Source organism: Mustela lutreola, chromosome 15 (assembly GCF_030435805.1).
Source record: "Mustela lutreola isolate mMusLut2 chromosome 15, mMusLut2.pri, whole genome shotgun sequence".
Taxonomy (NCBI): Eukaryota; Metazoa; Chordata; class Mammalia; order Carnivora; family Mustelidae; genus Mustela; species Mustela lutreola.
In genome coordinates this window covers 58,636,973-58,654,668 of record NC_081304.1, presented here as the reverse complement: position 1 = coordinate 58,654,668, position 17,696 = coordinate 58,636,973, and the positions used below count along the sequence as shown (strand labels likewise).

The 17,696-nt window shown below is 50.6% G+C and overlaps 1 protein-coding gene and 1 long non-coding RNA gene across 15 annotated transcripts in view; one reads left to right on the top strand and one right to left on the bottom strand.

Annotated features, from left to right (window-relative positions):
- Positions 1-435: 435 nt before the first annotated feature.
- LOC131815521 (uncharacterized) lies at positions 436-16,351 on the bottom strand. 2 transcript variants are annotated; one of them, XR_009347767.1, is made up of 6 exons: positions 16,020-16,351; positions 14,546-14,630; positions 14,086-14,180; positions 9,269-9,485; positions 2,017-2,150; positions 436-889 (listed from the first exon to the last, which is right to left on the bottom strand). It is a non-coding gene; the product is annotated as an uncharacterized LOC131815521 (long non-coding RNA). The 2 variants fall into 2 exon arrangements; XR_009347766.1 differs by lacking the exon at positions 14,546-14,630 and having other exon boundaries at positions 16,020-16,346.
- CHD3 (chromodomain helicase DNA binding protein 3) overlaps positions 15,636-17,696 on the top strand; it is a 24,562-nt gene continuing 22,501 nt past the window's right edge. For 12 of the 13 annotated variants that reach the window (XM_059147209.1, XM_059147196.1, XM_059147198.1 and 9 more), the window contains exon 1: positions 15,637-15,929. In XM_059147209.1, the coding sequence (XP_059003192.1) occupies positions 15,656-15,929 (274 nt within the window). In that variant the 5' untranslated portion in view covers positions 15,637-15,655. Of the gene's footprint in view, positions 15,930-17,696 lie in introns of all 13 variants that reach the window. The other variant, XM_059147207.1, reaches the window with a different exon arrangement.

The following is a 17,696-nucleotide window of genomic DNA, read 5'->3' as shown; positions in this document are numbered from 1 at the left end:
GGGTTGCTTTTGGCCGTTTCGTGCAGGACCCCTCAGCTTCCCTGACCAGCGGTGCGGGTCTGAACGGATCGGAAAAGAGAAAGACCAGTGATTTGAGGCTTTGAGCTTCCTCCGCAACCAAGAGCAAGGGGATGGATTTCACGAAAAGCCAGCAATAGAAGTGTAAGCAGATGTGAGATCACAAAAGCCACGCGAGGACTATTTCAAGAAGGGGGTGGCAAGGGAAGGGCTCAGAAATAGCTTCTGTATTGGCAGCCTGGGGACTGAGGGTCGCCTGGTGGCAGCGGGTGCCAACAAACTGAGATGCAAGGCCACCGGACAGGGAGGCAGGTCGTTCCTTCAGGAAGTGCGGCTGTCGGTGGGCACAGGGAGGTGGGGGGCAGTGGGGGGTGGCGGAGTCCAGAGGACTTCTTTTTTTTTTTTTTTTTTTTTTTAAGATTTTATTTATTTATTTGACAGGCAGAGATCACAAGTAGACAGAGAGGCAGGCAGAGAGAGAGAGGGGGAAGCAGGCTCCCTGCTGAGCGGAGAGCCCGATGTGGGGCTCGATCCCTGGTCTCTGGGATCATGACCTGAGCTGAAGGCAGAGGCTCAACCCACTGAGCCACCCAGGTGCCCCCAGAGGACTTCTTTTAAAGCGAAGGAGACGTGGTTGAGAAGGAGCAAGTTGAAGGAGCGGTAAGGGTCTCGGTGAACCCTTAGGCCCCAAGAAGGCAGTGGGGGTGGGAGGCAGAGCCCTGCACCCCCCTCCCCTCCCCCCGGGACCAGCTTCAGATGGACCAACAGGAGGAAGGAGGGAAGCCCACAGGCTCAGTGTCTGGGTGCAGCTGTTTCCGGGGAGCCCTCATCTGGTGATCTGGCTCCTGGAAGGCGAGGATAAGGTTTCCTCCTAGAGGAAGAAGGTTGGGAAAAGTCACCATGGGGAATGGAAAGGCGGCGAGGTTAGGGCAAAGGATTTCTGAGCAGGGACGGGGGGAGGCGGGTTCCCTGGGCTGCACTGTGCATGCCGGGTATAAAGAGGTAGCAGAAGTGGCCATGGTTCGAGGTGTGCGGGAGGAAGTCGAGGACAGGGCACGGAGACCCCTGGCAAGACAGTGGCCGAAATGACCGAGCATGGGCTCTCAGCTGGACAGGGATAATGGATGGTGAAAGCATTAGAGTGTCTTATGGGTCCAAGAACAGCAGAGATGAGAGCAGGAGAGACAGAAAGTTGTAAGTAAAGCAGGGGGCTTGAATCTAGAACTTCAGAAGAGGTTAAGTACAGAGGTGGGAGGGGCGGAGAAAGGTCTCCGGTTAGGGAGTCGAGGGCAAGTGCCCTTCAGTGAACAAGGGACAGGACCAGGGCGAGCACATGTGGCCAGAAGGAGAAGTGTCGGGGGGCCCAGCCAGGCTGCGGAAGCTCCAGACCCCCCACGACTGGGAACCTGGAGTCAACCCCGGAGATGGGGAAACAGATTCCTTTGGGGCACCTGGATGGCTCTGTCCGGTAAGTATCTGCCTTCAGCTCAGGTCACGATCCCCGGGTCTGGGGAGCCTGCTTCTTCCTCACCCTCTGCCCCTCCCCCTGCTCATGCGCTCTCTCCCTCTCAAATAAACAAAATTAAATTAAATTTAAAAAAGAAAGAAAGAAATAGATTCCTTTACGTATGTATGGTCTCTAGACTTATTTGCCACATTACTGTAAACGTACCGAACTTTGTGGCCAAATATTTGATGTCATCTCCTATCCTTTCTCTTCCCGTATGTCTTTTAAGTTAAAATTTTTTAAGCTTCGTTTTATTTTTCGTTGTATAACACGGGCCCTTCACAGAAAATTCCAGGTAGGCAAGCGTAAAGGTGCAAAACAAAATCGCTGTTATTCCTATCACTCAGCAGAAACCCGTATTAATGTCTTAACCACATCCTCCTAGTATTTTCCCACGTGGTTGCAATTATACTGCACGTATGATTTTCTACTGCTTTATGCGACTCACATCAGATTGTAAGTTGTTAAAAGGGAACGAGGGTAGGACTTACAACGGTGGTTGTCTTTAGGAGGGGCACAGACCAGAAAGACACTGGAAAGTTCTGGGGTGCTGGAAATCCGTTGTATCTTTACCGGAATGGTGTTCACACAGGAGTACACATTTGCACAAACACAAAACATACACCTGAAAAACCCCCAAGCAAGCGAACAAAAACCAAAATGAAATCACATCGGGAGCATTTGCTCGTGCCATTTTGTTAATGGGGAAACGGTTAATCAGTGAATTGAGGAGAGTATGTAAGTATCAAGTCAGGAAAGGACGGGTGTTGGCGAGGATGTGGAGAAAGGGGAGCCTGCCTGCGCTCTTGCTGGAAGGCAAGCTGGGGCGGCCGCTCTGCAGAACAGCATGGAGGTTCTTCAAGAACTTAGAAATAGAGCTACCCTATGACCCGGCAATCTCACTACTTGGTATTTACCCAAAGGACGCAAAAGTTCGAATTCACGGGGATCCATGCATCCTGATGTTTATAGCGGCATTATCTATGACCAGCGCAATTACGGAACACAGAAGGTGTCCATCGGTACACAAACAGATAAAGACATGGTACACACACACACACAAACACACACACACACACACACACAGGAATATTACTCAGCCAGAAAAAATGAAATGAAATCTTGCCATTGGTGAGGACATGGATGGAGCTAGAAGGGATAATGCTAAGTGAAAGCAGTCAGATACAGACTCTGCCTCATGATCTCACTCATACGTGGATTTAAGAAACAAAACAGAGGGTCATAGGGGAAGGGAGGGAAAAATGGGACAAAATCGCAAAGGGAGACAAATCCTAAGAGACTCTTAATCATAGGGAACCCACTGAGGGTTGCTGCAGGGCAGGGGGTGGGGGGCTGGGTCATTGGGTGACGGGCACAAAAGAGGGCACGTGATGAGACGAGCACTGGATGGTGTTCTATGCAACTATAATCACGGACCTCGACTTCTGACACTAATATAACACCATATGTTAACTACACTGGCATTTATTTTATTTTAATTTTTTTCAAAGATTTTATTTATTTATCTGACAGACAGAGATCACAAGTAGGCAGAGAGGCAGGCAGAAAGAGGAGGAAGCAGGCTCCCTGCAGAGCAGAGAGCCTGACTTGGGGCTCGATCCCAGGACCCTGGGATCGTGACCTGAGCCGAAGGCAGAGGCTTTAACCCACTGAGCCACCCAGGCGCCCCCCTACACTGGCATTTAAACACAAATTTTTTTAAAAAGCGGTATACAGGTGTACAGGTCAGACAAGGCTTTAAAAAACATTACTGTTGTTACAAGTCTGTTTTTACAGACGATGGAGTCACATGTCCCCTGGAATATTCTTCGTGGCTGATACATGTCACATCTATTCTTGGTAGACTGGAATAGTTCTCAATAACAGATCAAAAATTTTCAATTAAAAACCTCCACAAGTAACATTTTAATGGTTTCTCATAATCTTTCGTTGCTATCTGACTCTCTCATCAAAACTACCTTGAAGGGTGACCAGCTGTTGGGGCACCTGCTGGCTCGGTCGTGGAGTATGGGACTCTTGGCCTTGGGTTGTGGGTTTAAGTCCATGTTGGGTGTAGATTACTTAAAAAAAAAAATTAAAATCTGGGGCATGTAGGTGGCTCAGTGGGCTGAGGATCTTGACTTTTGGTTTTGGCTCAGGTCATGATCCCAGGGTCGTAGGATCGAGCCCTGTTTCCGGCTCCATGCTCAGTGGGGAATCTGCCTGAGATTCTCTCCCTCTTCCTCTACCCCTCCCCACCGCTCGTGCACTCTCTCTAAAAATGAATAAAATCTTGAAAAAAAAAAAAAAAAAAAACCAAAATCTTAAAAAAAAAAAAAAAGTGACACTGCCAAAGAGAATACATTTCCCGGTTTGCACTTAAAAAAAAAAAAAAAAAAGAAGCTGAGATATAATTTATATCCCATGAAGTTCATGATTTTAAAGTGTTCAAGAGTTTTTATTTTATTTCTTAAATTATTTATTTATTTGACAGACAGAGCGAGAGAGGGATCACAAGCAGGGGCAGTGGGAGAGGGAGAAGCAGGCTCCCTGCTGAGCAGGAAGCTGGACACAGGGTTCGATCCCAGGACGCCGGCATCATGACTTGATCCCAAGGCAGACGCTTCACTGACTGAGCCACCCAGGCGCCCCCCAAACTTTTGGTAGAAGGTTTACAAGACTGTGCAGTTATCCCCACTCCCTCATTGCGGAGTGTTTTTGTCACTACAAAAATAAACTCCGACCCATTAGTACTCATTCCCCAAGGTCTTCTCCCATGAAGTTGGGGCAAATGCTACTGTTTTCTGCCTCTATGAATTGATCTATTCCGACCTCTAGCAGAAGCAGAAAATGATATACAGCCTTTTTGTATCTCGTTTCCCCCTAAGACAGAAGTCTCTAGGTCACGTGGCAACTCTGCGTGTCCGATTCGAGGAGTGTCAGTTGGCGCCTTTCTTGCCCTCTACGAAGCATCCCACAGTACCCATCATGCTTGCTTCCAGAAGCTGTCTCCTCGTTCCAGCATAGTATCCCTATCTGGCGCTCCTACCATTCTAGCAACTTGTTTTCCCTTTGGCTTCTCTTTGCTCCCGCCATTCTTCAAAGTTCCTCCAAGGGTCTGGCCTCTACTCTTTTTTTTTTTTTTTTTTTTTAAGATTTTATTTATTTGACAGAGAGTGATCACAAGTAGGCAGAGAGGCAGGCAGAGAGAGAGAGAGGAGGAAGCAGGCTCCCTGCCGAGCAGAGAGCCCGATGTGGGACTCGATGCCAGGACCCTGAGACCACGACCCGAGCCGAAGGCAGCGGCTCAACCCACTGAGCCACCCAGCGCCCCTGGCCTCTACTCTTTACTTGATGAACCAACAGTTCTTACCCTTTCAAGAGCTACCAACATCTACTAGAACTTTCTATTAAGACCTAACCACCCTAGCCAGATGGGGTCAACACACTACTTGCTAAGTATTTTCTTTCTTTTAAAGATTTTATTATTTGACACAGAGAGAGATCACAAGGAGGCAGAGAGGAAGGCAGAGAGAGGGGGGAAGCAGGCTCCCTTCTGAGCAGAGAGCCAGATGCGGGGCTCGATCCCAGGACTCTGAGACCATGACCTGAGCCGAAGACAGAGGCTTAACCCACTGAGCCACCCAGGCGCCCCTGCTAAGTACTTTCTTTTTTTTTTTTTTTTTTTTTTTTTTTTTTATTTATTTATTTATTTGAGAGAGAGACAGTGAGAGAGAGCATGAGCGAGGAGAAGGTCAGAGAGAGAAGCAGACTCCCCATGGAGCTGGGAGCCTGATGCGGGACTCGATCCCAGGACTCCAGGATCATGACCTGAGCCGAAGGCAGTCGTCCAACCAACTGAGCCACCCAGGCGTCCCTGCTAAGTACTTTCTTAATCGACATAGACTGCCTTTCTTCCTCCTATCTGCTGTAAATCTTAGTGCTTTCTGGGGGCCTACTTCAGATGCAACTACGCAGGAAAGGTCTTCAGTGATCCCCCTCTCCCCACCAAGATCTCTCTTCTCTCAATTCTGATTTCACAGCCCATAGCAATGATCACTACCCCATATTGTTAATTAACGGTTTGGTGTGTTTATGTCTGAACTCAAATGGCTCTCCTTCCTCCACCCAGCTAATCCCTTGGTCACTAAAAAATTCCCAGGCTGCTTTAAAAGATGCACAGAGAGAAAATATTGTCCTTCCCAGTGGTAACTATCGCAGTTTCTCATATATTTTTCTAGAAAAACTTTATGGATATTTACATATTTTTTGTCTCATCAACAATACCATATTATATCTGTGATCTTCTATACTTTCTTCCCTTCCTACTTCTATTCTTTTTTAAACTTGAACCTCACGATACTTACATCACATTATACCTTGTGATTATACCTTGCTTCTGTATTTTTCTCCCCAAAGAGTTAGAAATGAATGAAGAGTAATTTCTTTAGAGAAATTATACTACCTTTTGTCCCACTTGGTTTCACATGCTAATGTGATCATAAGGCTACTTAAAATTCTTTTTTTTTTTTAAGATTTTTTTCTTTATTTGTGAGGGAGGGAGCGTAGAAGGAGTGGTCTCCGCACAGAGCGTGGAGCCTGACACGGGCCCCGATCTCATGGCCCCGAGATCAACACCTGAGCAGACACGGAGAGTCACCTGCTCGACCGACTGAGCTGCCCAGGTGCGCCTGTTGACACACACAATAAATATTTTCTCAATGTAAAAATGCAGAATTCTAAATAGAGCTAAATACCCCTCATTATTCTTTCCCAAAAGTAACCACTGTTATCAATTTGATATAGGTATTATGTCCAGAATTTTTAAAAGCATTTACGTATCTATGTGTGTGTGTCTTTAAAAACATACAGCACTGATTTCAGTTTCTTTGGACATAAGCTAAATGATATTACAATGTACACATTGCTTTCTGCTGTTTGGTAATATAGGAAAGAATCCTACCATGTAGATGTAACTGACTTCTTACCTGCTGGGTAGTTGATTTAGCTATTCCTTACTATCAGAGATGTGGGTGTTCCCAATTTTTGCTCTCACAAATAATGCTGTAATGGATGTCTTTGTACGGGTTACCTTCTGGATGCGACTTCATGTGCATGCACAAGTGTGATGACTTTCTCAGGGTAGATGGTAAGAAGTGGGATTCTGGGGGGCGCCTGGGTGGCTCAGTGGGTTAAAGCTTCTGCTTTCAGCTCAGGATGTGATCCCAGGGTCCCAGGATCGAGCCCCACATCAGGCTCTCTGCTCAGTGGGGAGCCTGCTTCTTCATCTGTCCTTCTGCCTACCTGTGCTCTCTCTCTCTAATAAAGAAATAAAATCTCAACAGAAAAAAGAAGAAAAAGAAAACATGTATGTTTAAAGGTATACTAGAGGGGCGCCTGGCTGGCTTAGTCTGTAGTCAGGGTCGTGAGTTCAAGACCCACACTGGGCAGACACATAACTTTAAAAATAAAAGTTTAAAAATGTACTAGACACAATTAAGCTGACTACTGCCAGTTCTACAATACAGTTGTTACAGAAAATAAATTATATATATGGCCATTACTTTCACATATTAGTTCTTTTAAGACCTGAGGACATCTCATTGACTTAGAAGTCATCTCATATGTAATAGAAAGATCAGCAGACTAGAAATTGGAAGGTAGAGGCTCATGTCCTGGTTCTGTCCCTAACAACCAACTTGATCTCAGGCAATCCCTTCCACGTGTGGGCCCCCATTTCCCTACCACACAACTAGATGAAGCGAGGTTTCCTACAACACGGTCTCAACACCATTGACTGCAGGCAAGATGTTTTCATTTCTATTGAGTTTTTTAAATAAATATTTTCTTTGAGAGAGAGACAGAGCACAAGCAGAGGAGAGGGGGAGAGGGAGCTCTTGACTGAGATCATGACCTGAGCCAAAGGCAGATGCTTAACTGACTGAGCCACCCAGGAGCTCCTCTTGATTTTTATTTTAATAATTACTTATAGCCTAAAATAAATTAGGAATGGGGTGTGTGTGGGGCTCAGTCAGTTAAGCGTCCAACTCTTGATTTTGGCTCAGGTCATGATCTCAGGGTCATGAGACTGAACCCTGCCTTGGGCTCCATGTTCACTGGGGAGTCTGCTTCTCTCTCTCTCTCCCTTTGCCCCACACCCTGCTTGCACTCCCTTTAAATAAATAAATGAAATATTAAAAAAATAAAATAAATTAGGAAATAATTACCCCGTCAAATCAAGGATTTATAGATACTGTTTCTCAATCACATGAAATTTACTTTCTAAAGGACATGTGTTTGGGGTGCCAGCTGGCTCAGTCGATAGAACATGCAATCTTGACCTCAGGGCTGTGAGTTTGAGCCCCATGTTGGGTTTAAAGATTACTAAAAAATAATAATAAACTTACTTACTTACTTAATTAATTTTTTTAACAGTAGCTAGACTAGCAAGGTCTATATTTTTTTAATTAATTGATTTATTTTTAGATTTTATTTATTTATCTGACAGAGACACGGCGAGAGAGGGAACAGGCAGGGGAAGTGGGAGAGGGGGAAGCCTGCTTCCTGCCAAGCAGGGAGCCCGATGCGGGGCTCGATCCCAGGATCCTGGGATCATGACCTGAGCTAAAGGCAGACACCCAATGACTTGAGCCACCCAGGTGTCCCAATACTAAATTTTTTTTTTTTTTAAGATTTTTTATTTATTTATTTGACAGAGAGAGAGATCACAAGTAGGCAGAGAGGCAGGCAGAGAGAGAGAGAGGAGGAAACAGGCTCCCTGCCGAGCAGAGAGCCCGATGCGGGACTCGATCTGAGGACCCTGAGATCATGACCTGAGCCGAAGGCAGCGGCTTAACCCACTGAGCCACCCAGGCGCCCCAATACTAAATTTTTAAAACAAAAATTTTTAAAACAAAAATTCTGGGTGGCTCAGTGGGTTAAAGCCTTTGCCTTCAGCTCAGGTCATGATCTCAGGGTCCTGGGATGGAGCCCCGCATCAGGCTCTCTGCTTAGCGGGAAGCGTGCTTCCTCCTCTCTCTCTGCCTGCCTCTCTGCCTACCTGTGATTTCTGTCAAATAAATAAATAAAATCTTTAAAAAAAAATTCTGAAGGACCTTTAACTTAAAGTGAACAACTTAAAGAAAACTAGCAAGCAGACCACAGTACAGGGCAGTATGCAAATACGGCCAATCATGAATGTGATACACGAAGAACCAAAGTTTCTTTGTGAAATCAAGAAGAGGTAGATTAAAGCTGTAGATCCCCAGACTTTGGGATTTTGATAACCGGCAAAATGTAAAAACAAACAAACAAAAATCCGGAAAGTCAGTGATCGACATGGGAGTTGCTGACTTTTTCTTAAGTACATGAAGAACAACAAAACTCAAACCTATATACCTATCTCTGTTATTTGCTAAAAAGGTAGTTAATATGTCGTATGATTATAAAAGAAGTACATGCTGGAAAACTTTCAAATTTTACAGAAGTATAAAAAGTCTTCCTTTCTCTTCCTTCATAAAATCTATGATGGCCCTCCTTCCATGCAGATCAATCTCATTTTTAGAAAGAACCTTTTAAACAAACACGCTATTAATCTGTAAGCATTCATATACACGTAACGTATACTTGTTACGTATAATATAGTATATTCTATTATTTACGCCACATAAAAATCTATAGAAAAACATGTAATCTCAAAACAAAGGACAGACCTTCCCAGGGAAAGACAAGCAGCAAGCTTACTTAGCCGTCTGGAAACCACTGGTCGAGGCACCCTTCTCTCTGAAGTCCCATGATGAGGCACACCTGGGTGGCTCAGTCGTTAAGCAACTGTCCCTGGCCTGGGTCATGATCCCAAGGTCCTGGGATCGAGTCCCGCATCTGGCTCCCTGCTCTGCAGGAGGCCTGCTTTTCCCTCTCACTCCTCCTGCCTGTGTTCCTTCTCTGGCTGTGTCTCTCTCTGTCAAACAAATAAATAAAATATAAAATAAAATAAAATAAAATAAAACAAAATTCCATGATTAAGTCTAGAATATCCTCTGTATTTATGTTACTTTCATGATCCCTCATCTATATATTTCCAAAGACAGCTAGGAACCTCTTTAACATTTCCTTGAGTAGAAAATCACTGAGTACAGAGTGATCTTTTCAGTCCTTTGACCTGCCTGGGGACATGAGGACACGTCTGTGCCCAACCAATTGCTGTCACTGGTCCCTACATCGGAGTTTTAACCTGGGGTCCGTAGACATCCGGGTGTTCCTAATACCATAAAAATATACGTGGTATTCTGCATATACCAACCAATCCCTGAACAGCACAAGGCCTATGGGTGCTGACCCTTTGTGCAGTGGAAAAACTCTCACCCCTCCCCCCCCCCCATAACATGACTAATGACAGCCTACGGTCGACCAGAGGCCCCAGCAACACCATCAAAGTTGGTTACCCCTATTTTGCATGTTAGATGTACTATATACTATATTCTTATAATAGAGTTGCAAGAAAATACAATGCTATTAAGACAATCATGAGGAAAATACATTTACAGTTCTGTATTTAATGATTCCATAAGTTTATATCATCTGTTTACGAGATGAACCATCTCTCAGTACCTTGGCCTCTACTGCCTGACAGGACGCGACACCCTCGAGACCTTATACACGGTGGATGTGAGTTACTCATACCAGACATTAAAAATGAAAAGACAGCACGTGGTCTCTAAGTGTTTTTGTGCATAAGTTCGAACTTAAAAAAAAAAAGATGTGCGTGATATTTTCAGGTAGCAAATGATAAAATCATACCTGTGTGTATTTTACGCACTTGTGAAATACCTATACTTTTCTTAATTTTTTCGATGTTTCTAGGCTATAGAGCACATTGCAAGTTTTTTTTTTTCAAAATATTGCACATCTCCAAAATATCTTCCAATATATTTATTGAAAAGAATCTGCACGTACGTGGACCCGTGCAGTTCAAATCCATGCTGTTCAAAGGCTTATAACTTTCCACGAACCAAAAAAGATTAGAAGCTCTTGCTCTGGGTACGTTTCTTGCTTTTGCATTAAGGAAATAATCTTCTTGTGGTTAAGGAGTCCCTCACAGTTTTCTTCTAGTTCTTTCTTAGCGGGAGGGGGGCGTCTGATTTCTGGTTTGCATTTCACAGGCTGCGTGCCCAAGTTCCTTGTTCTCACCTTAATGGTCTTAGTAAAAACAAAAACCATCCTCCCCTAGCTGTGAGTCATATGGCATTTTAATTTTGTACTGATTTTTAGTTTTTCAAGTACAGAGGGATGGAACAAGGCAGGGAGAGGTGGACACCGGCAGGTGGGGAGACGGGCGGCCAGGGATGGGGAGACGTGCAGGCCCAGATAAAAGGCATAAGGACGGACACACAGACAGGCTGGGGGTGGGGGGGATGAGTGACAGGGAGGCCGATGAGAGAGCCAGGAGAGACGCGGCTGGACAAACAGGTGTGGGGAGAAAGAGAAGGCAGACAGACCGAGGCAGGAGGAGATCGAGGAGAGAGAGAAGACAAAGTGACAACAGTGTCTGAGGCCGCACGCGGCTGTGTGATGGATAAATGCCATCACATCCATTACTGCAGGCAGACAGGGAGAATCCAGCAGACAGATGGGGTGATGGAGGGATGCAGGCCAATCAGACAGAAGAGGGGGAAGGTGGCCAATCAGAGGGACGCTCGAATGCAGCCCAAGACAGACAGCTGAGGGGAAAGACAGAACCGAGAAAAGAGAAGTGAGAAAGGGTGGGCGGGAAAGGGGTCAGAGGCCCAGAGGCCGGGGCTGCCACAGTGCGGTTCAGGAACGGCGGGCAGGGAAAGAGCAGTGCGTCCTGTGCAGAAGTTTCCTTGTCGTCCCCCTGGAGAGACCCACACAGAGGCTGTGTCTTTGTTCCCCCCAAGGACTGAGCCTCCCCATCCCCAAGGTGCCCGCCGGAAGGAGGCAGAGGGAGAAAAGTTGTAGGAGGAAGCGGTGTTTCAGATCGGGAGGAGGCCGTGCTCATTGCCCGGGCCCAGGGGTGGAGAATCAGAGGCCTGTGAAGGCTGTACACGCCACGTGCACACGGACGTGCCAGGGAGGCAGGGCAGGCCCGCACTCTGCATGCACACGAGCTGGGCCCGTGGGCTCACTTAGTAACCACACCTGACGGATGGACGCGGTACTTTTCAGGTCCTCGGGGGCCCCCATGTCCTATCTCAGCTGATGCATGGCTGGGCCGTGAGGGGACTGGTGGCGCTTGGTTCTCTGCAGGCAGTTCCCTACACAGAGGAGAAGCCCCTGGGAGGGACAGGTGCGCCCCAGGTCCCGGCAGCACGAGCAAGCCACGAGCAGCCGGTCAGCCAGGAAGACAGGTACCCTAGAGTAGAAGCGAAAAGATGGGACAAGAACCGGCAGGCCCAGTGACAAAGGGACAGAGAAAGAAGCATTGGGCAGGACTGGGAGAGGAGGAGAAAGAAGGGCAGCAAATGGCGGGGAGGCGGGGAGACTGAGATCCTCGGAGACCCTCGTCTGGCACGACGTCCGATAACACGAAGTGGCGGCTGCCTCAGGGACAGGGGCAGGGGACTGGCGGGGAGGGGCAGGGGGTGGCTCACGCGGCCCGGGACTCCGCTGGCGCCCCACACCATTTGTGCCGCATGTGGGCTACTGACTGGAAGGTGGAGGGATGCACCAAGATGACGTGAGAAGAAAGGCAGGTGGAGATGTGGACCCAATGTGGCCGGAGATGTGGCCTGAGCATCGCAGAGGCCAGAGATAAGACACAGCAGAAGCAGGCCCGCCTCGAGTGAAGGCCAGCAGTAGGGAAAGGCAAGGCGGGCGGTGCGACAGGAAGGCCCAGAGATGTCAGGGCAAGGGAGTCGCTGACAGCTTTGGGGTAGTGAGGCCACCTCCGTGGAGCCCAAGTGGAGGTGCAGCCAGAGGAAAAGGAGGCGAGCACTGGATGGGGCAGGGGGGCGGCCAGCAGCAGCAGAGCAGGCTGGGCGGACAGGCGAGCAGACGGACGCTCGGGGAGGCGAGCAGAAAATTGCGGACTTACCAGGCATACACAAGGGGAGGAACACGGAGAGGAGAAAGATAAGAGGCAAACCCAGATAGGGAGGCATGGCAGGGCCTGGAAGGTAGACAAACCAAGAGATGAAGGCTAAAAAAGTGACAGAGACAGGCAGGCGGGGAGACAGATGGCTGGAGAGAGAGCGGTGGGCAAACAGCCAGGAGAGCAGACAGACAACCAGAGAACGAGGCTGCCAGCCAGTCAGGGAGGAGCAGACAGGCAGGCAGGCAGACACCAGAACAGGACGAGCAGGTAGAGAGGCAGGCAGGAGCCAGGATCCAGGATCCAGGGAGGCAAAGTGAGAGAGGTCGGTGGGAGAGAAGAGACGAGAGGAGAGGTGGGTGGGCGGAGGGGGACGTGGACAGAAGAGAGAAGGGAGCCCACGAGCAGATCCACAGGCAAAGCACACTTGCAGGAATGACGAATGTGGGGACAGGGACGCACCTGCAGCTCCTGGCACATGGCGGCGGGCGGGCAGGGGTGCACGGCCCACGGGGAGGGGGCGCCGAGGCAGGCAGGCTGCGACGCACCCGGTGTGCAGGGGTGGCCCACATCCACGTGGGGACACTCCTCCCCGACACACGCCGAGGAGCCGGGGAGAGGAGGGAGCCAGGCACACGAGAGGAGAGACAGACACATGGAGGCAGAGCCCGGAAGACAGAAGTAAACAGAAACAAGACAGAGGTGGAAAGTCACTTAGAGGTGACAGAGCCTGAGAGCCTGGAGGGAGGCCCGGGAGTCAGTGTCGGTGAGGAAATAAAGTCACCCATACAGAGAAGCCCCGCCACAAAAAGAGGGCGATACCCAGATGGCCTTGCACAAAGGGACCGGAGAAGGAACAGGACAGAACCGTACAGAGGAGGGATAGGGGGTAGACTTGGCGCAGGACTGACACAGGAGGCGGCCGGGAGACTCCCAAAGGCCGGGTTAAGAAAAAGACAGAGCTCCTGGCTCGGTCAAGTGCATCAGTGTGTGCGTATGGGGGGTGGTGCATCAATAAAGAATTTTCTAGCCTCCTAAGCAAAGCTGGCACAGGATTCCCTGTCATTCCTACTTTCTGTCTGCTGCCTACCTACCCCTCCCGCCTGAGGTGCTCCTGAGCACTGCTAGGCCTGCAGGAGAGTGGGGGGACGGTAGCTCCACTCAAGGGGCAGAGAAATAACCCAGAAGAGAAAGGGCTCCCCGGGGCAAGGGAGGGGAAGCAAGGAGAGGCAAAGGGAGATCAGAAGAATGGGAAGAAGCTGGAGTTAGGAGAGGTGACAAAGACGGAAAAGGGTAGAAAGGAGCTTTTTGCCCTCCTTCCTTTGCCGGCCCTGTTCAAGAGGCAAGTTTTAGAGGACTTCTCAGCTGGATCTCCGGATGAGAGAGCTACCTTGAGACTCCTTTCCAACCTTCCATACGATTCCCGGCTCCACTCCTAAGATAAACACTGGGGTACGGTGGGACATCATGGGCCAGGCAAGTGGGATGAAAATGCCAGGGGGACCCCTACCTCTGTTTCTCAGTCCCAGAGACTTTCCTGTTTCACGGTACCTCAGTTTCTTCTACTGTACCAGTGTCGGAGATCATGGAGAAAAGGGAAATAGACTGCAAAGGGAAAAAAGAGAAAACAATTTCACAATTTCTCCAACTTGACTCTTTCTCTTTATTCTAAAAATCTGTACTCCTGATCCCTAAATTAATTTCCCAAGTCAGATGAATTTTATCGTTGAGCCATGGGGGGAGGGGAGGGCAGAAAGGAGTGCAGATAGAATTTACAACAATTATAAATCACCAAAAAGCCTGGGCAAAGGGGAGAATCAAACATGGACTCCTTTGAAAAAAAAAAAAAAAAAGCCTCAATCATCGTATCTATTCATATCTCTCCCCCAAAAGTCACTAGAATTTCTGTCACTTTTTTAAAAGAAAGGGGAGAAAAACCCAGCCCCGCTCCTCACTTGAAGGATACGTACACAATTAAATGCGTTTTGACTCCAGTGAGGTATGCAGAAACAGAGTTATATATAAACATATATTTCATCTTTTCCTTTTCAATGCCTGAAGGGGAAAAAAAAAAAAAGCCTTCACATCAAACCACTCCCTTCTGAAGTATTCAGAAAAAAAAAAAAAAAAAAGCTTTTCTTTAAGAGAAGGGAGGTGGGGAGGAAGAGACTAGTAAAGAAAAGAAAAATATTTCAATCTAGTTGGACTAGTATCTAACTAGTTAACCTTTAACAATTTATGCTGATGTCAGACTGAGCATGAGTACTGATTAATGCCCCCCCTCAAATATTTTTTTAAAGGGGGGGAGTTAGAAAGAGCAGCCATTTTTGTTTTATGCAGAAATCCTTCATGCCCCCCCCAACCCGCGCACACACACTCACACACACACTCACACACACACAGTACACAAGGAAAATATCTCTATTAATCTGTGCACTAATCAGTTATGAAAAAAGGGAGAAATTTGTGGGTTTCTGGGTAGAGGCTTGGAGATGGGGGTGTAACAGGGGAGGAGAATGGGGGGGTGAAAACTGAAATATTAAGCCAGCCATTTTGTTTTAAAAGGGGATTTTTCCCCCCTCTCCCTTTCTTCATGGAGGGGGTGGCGGTGCTGGGGGGGGGGGTTGTTTTAAAAATAATTTCAAGGCGGCCATCTTAGTGCCTCAGCTCTGAGAAATATTTCTGAGCGCCCCCCTCAGAATTTAAATATATTTAAAGCAACGGAGAGGGGGGCAGAGAGAAGTCGAAAACTTTTATATATATATATATATTTTTTTAATCCCCCTTTCTTGTTCTCTTGGGAGGAAGGGGAGAGGGGGAAAAAAAGTCTCTCAATTTTTTCCAAGACAATTTTTGGGGGTGGTTCGGCCCCCCTCCTCAGCCGGCGGCCCCGAGGGGGGGTTCTGGAGGGGGGTGGCCCGGGGGTTTGGGGGGCTGGGGGAGGCGGTGGGGAGGAGGAGGACGCCGCCGCCGAAGAGGAGGAGGAGGAGGAGGAGGAGGAGGAGGAGGTGGTGGTGGTAGCGGTGGGGGAGGCGGGCGGGCGGTGGGTGGGGGGGTGGTGGGGGGGCCAGAGCCACAGGATGGCTTCCCCTCTGAGGGACGAGGAGGAGGAGGAGGAGGAGATGGTGGTGTCGGAGGAGGAAGAAGAGGAGGAAGAAGAGGGCGACGAGGAGGAGGAGGAGGTGGAAGCGGCCGACGAGGACTACGAGGAGGACGACGACGAGGGAGCGCTCGGGCGCGGGCCGGGCCACGACCGGGGCCGCGACCGCCACAGCCCCCCCGGCTGCCACCTCTTCCCGCCGCCGCCGCCGCCGCCGCCGCTGCCCCCGCCGCCGCCGCCGCCCCCGCCGCCAGGTAAGCGGCCGCCCCGACTCCCCCCCGCACCCCCCCCAGCCCGAGCGGGAGCCGTGGGCGCGCGAGGCCGGGTGGGGGCGAGGCACCCACCGCGCGGCCGAGCCGAGGCGAATCCGGGGCGCGGGGCGCCAGTCTCGGGCCCGGGGCCCAGCGGCTGGCCGGCCGGCGGCGGGCGGGCCGGGCGGCGGCGGGCGGGCAGGCGGGCTGCGGCGGCCGCCGCGGGGCCAGGCCTCTTCCCCTCCCCCGTCGCACCCCTCCCCCGCCGCCGCCGCCGCTACCGCCGCCGCAGCCTCCGCCGCCGCCGCCGCCGCCGCCGCCGCCGCCGCCGCCGCCGCCGCCGCCGCCCGGGCTAGAGAGCGCTGGGCGCGAGCTGCGCGCGCGGACCGGGCCACTCGGTCGCGGCTTTCGGGGGAGGAGGAGGAGGAGATTTTTTTTTTACCCTCGGCGGGGAGGGGGTAGGCAGGAAACGGCCGCGGCGAAGCCAGGGCCCCCTCCCTGGCCGAGCGAGGGACCGCGGAGACCCTGGCGGCCGGACGGCGGCGTGGAGGAGGGGCGCGTGGGGGAGGGGCGGCCGCGCGGGCGCCCCTGGGGCTCTGGCCCGAGTGGGGTTGCACTGAGGTAACGGGGGGTTTCCGCGTGTGGAGCGGACCGCGGGCCTAAGCAACACCCCCCTCAGGACTGGGGGGACGGGGGCCGGGGGCAGGGGTCGGTCTCCATCGGACCCCCACCTGCGGGGACCCCGGTGCCCGCCAACTCCGGGGCGTGCGATGGCACGTGGGGGAGGGGTCGCGTGAATGTCTGCGGCCGGCTGGGGACCGGGGGCAGGTGGTGGCCGCACTCCACGCAGACCACTTCCTGGAGTCAGACTTGCTCCTGCCGCCTGTTCCCCCAGCTCGTCCCGGGGAGAGCACTCCTTTAAGATTGGGGAGCGCAGGGAGAGTGTCTGGGAAACCAGATGCCCCCAACTCCACCCCCTTTATCTGCACTCTGCTCCGGGCTCTTTTGTGTCAAGTGCGCCCCCCCCCCCCCGTGTGACCCCGTCAGTCTGGGGTGGCCGAGCTGCCCAGCTGTGACTCTCACGTGGCTGCCATTCACTGTCACTCTCTCGCGGAAACCACCCGCACCTTGATCACGCTGGGGGGCGTGAACTGCCCACCCAGCTGTTGTGCAGCTTGACCATCACTGGGCACCTCTCCCCGGGGATGACAAGTCACCCGGGCCGCTCTCTGGGCAGTTCCCCCAGGGGTGGAAGGAGCACATTGCTGCCTCGCATGGTGGGGGGGCAGCAACGGCCCCACTCAGACCACCCTCCTAGTGGAGTGATTTCTAACCTTTTTGAGGACAGGGGAGCACTCTGAGGGTGCTCACATCTGCTGGGGGCGTGAAAGGGGACATCCAGACCCCCAGGCCTCGGTGCCACGCAGCACAAATCCACCAAACTTCAGGACGCTCTTTGTAAAATTGTCACATTGATCTGTGTGGGTGATGTAGCAAATGTCCCTGTTCAATTGAGAGCACCTTTGAAAGGAGTATGGGGTGTCTTCTTGGGGGGGGGCGGAGGGGGGGCGTGTTTGATGGAAACAGGGACACCCCCCCCCAGGCTTGTCTGAAAAAGGGAAAAGTTTTTACAGAGTTATCCCAGAGAACCTATGGATTTGCAAGAGGGAGAAGGGATAAAAAATCGTGGGGAGGGGGATGCCTGGAGCCGGGCAGACGCAGCAAAGAAGAGAAAGGATGTCAGGTTGTGTCAGGGCCCGATTTGTGCGG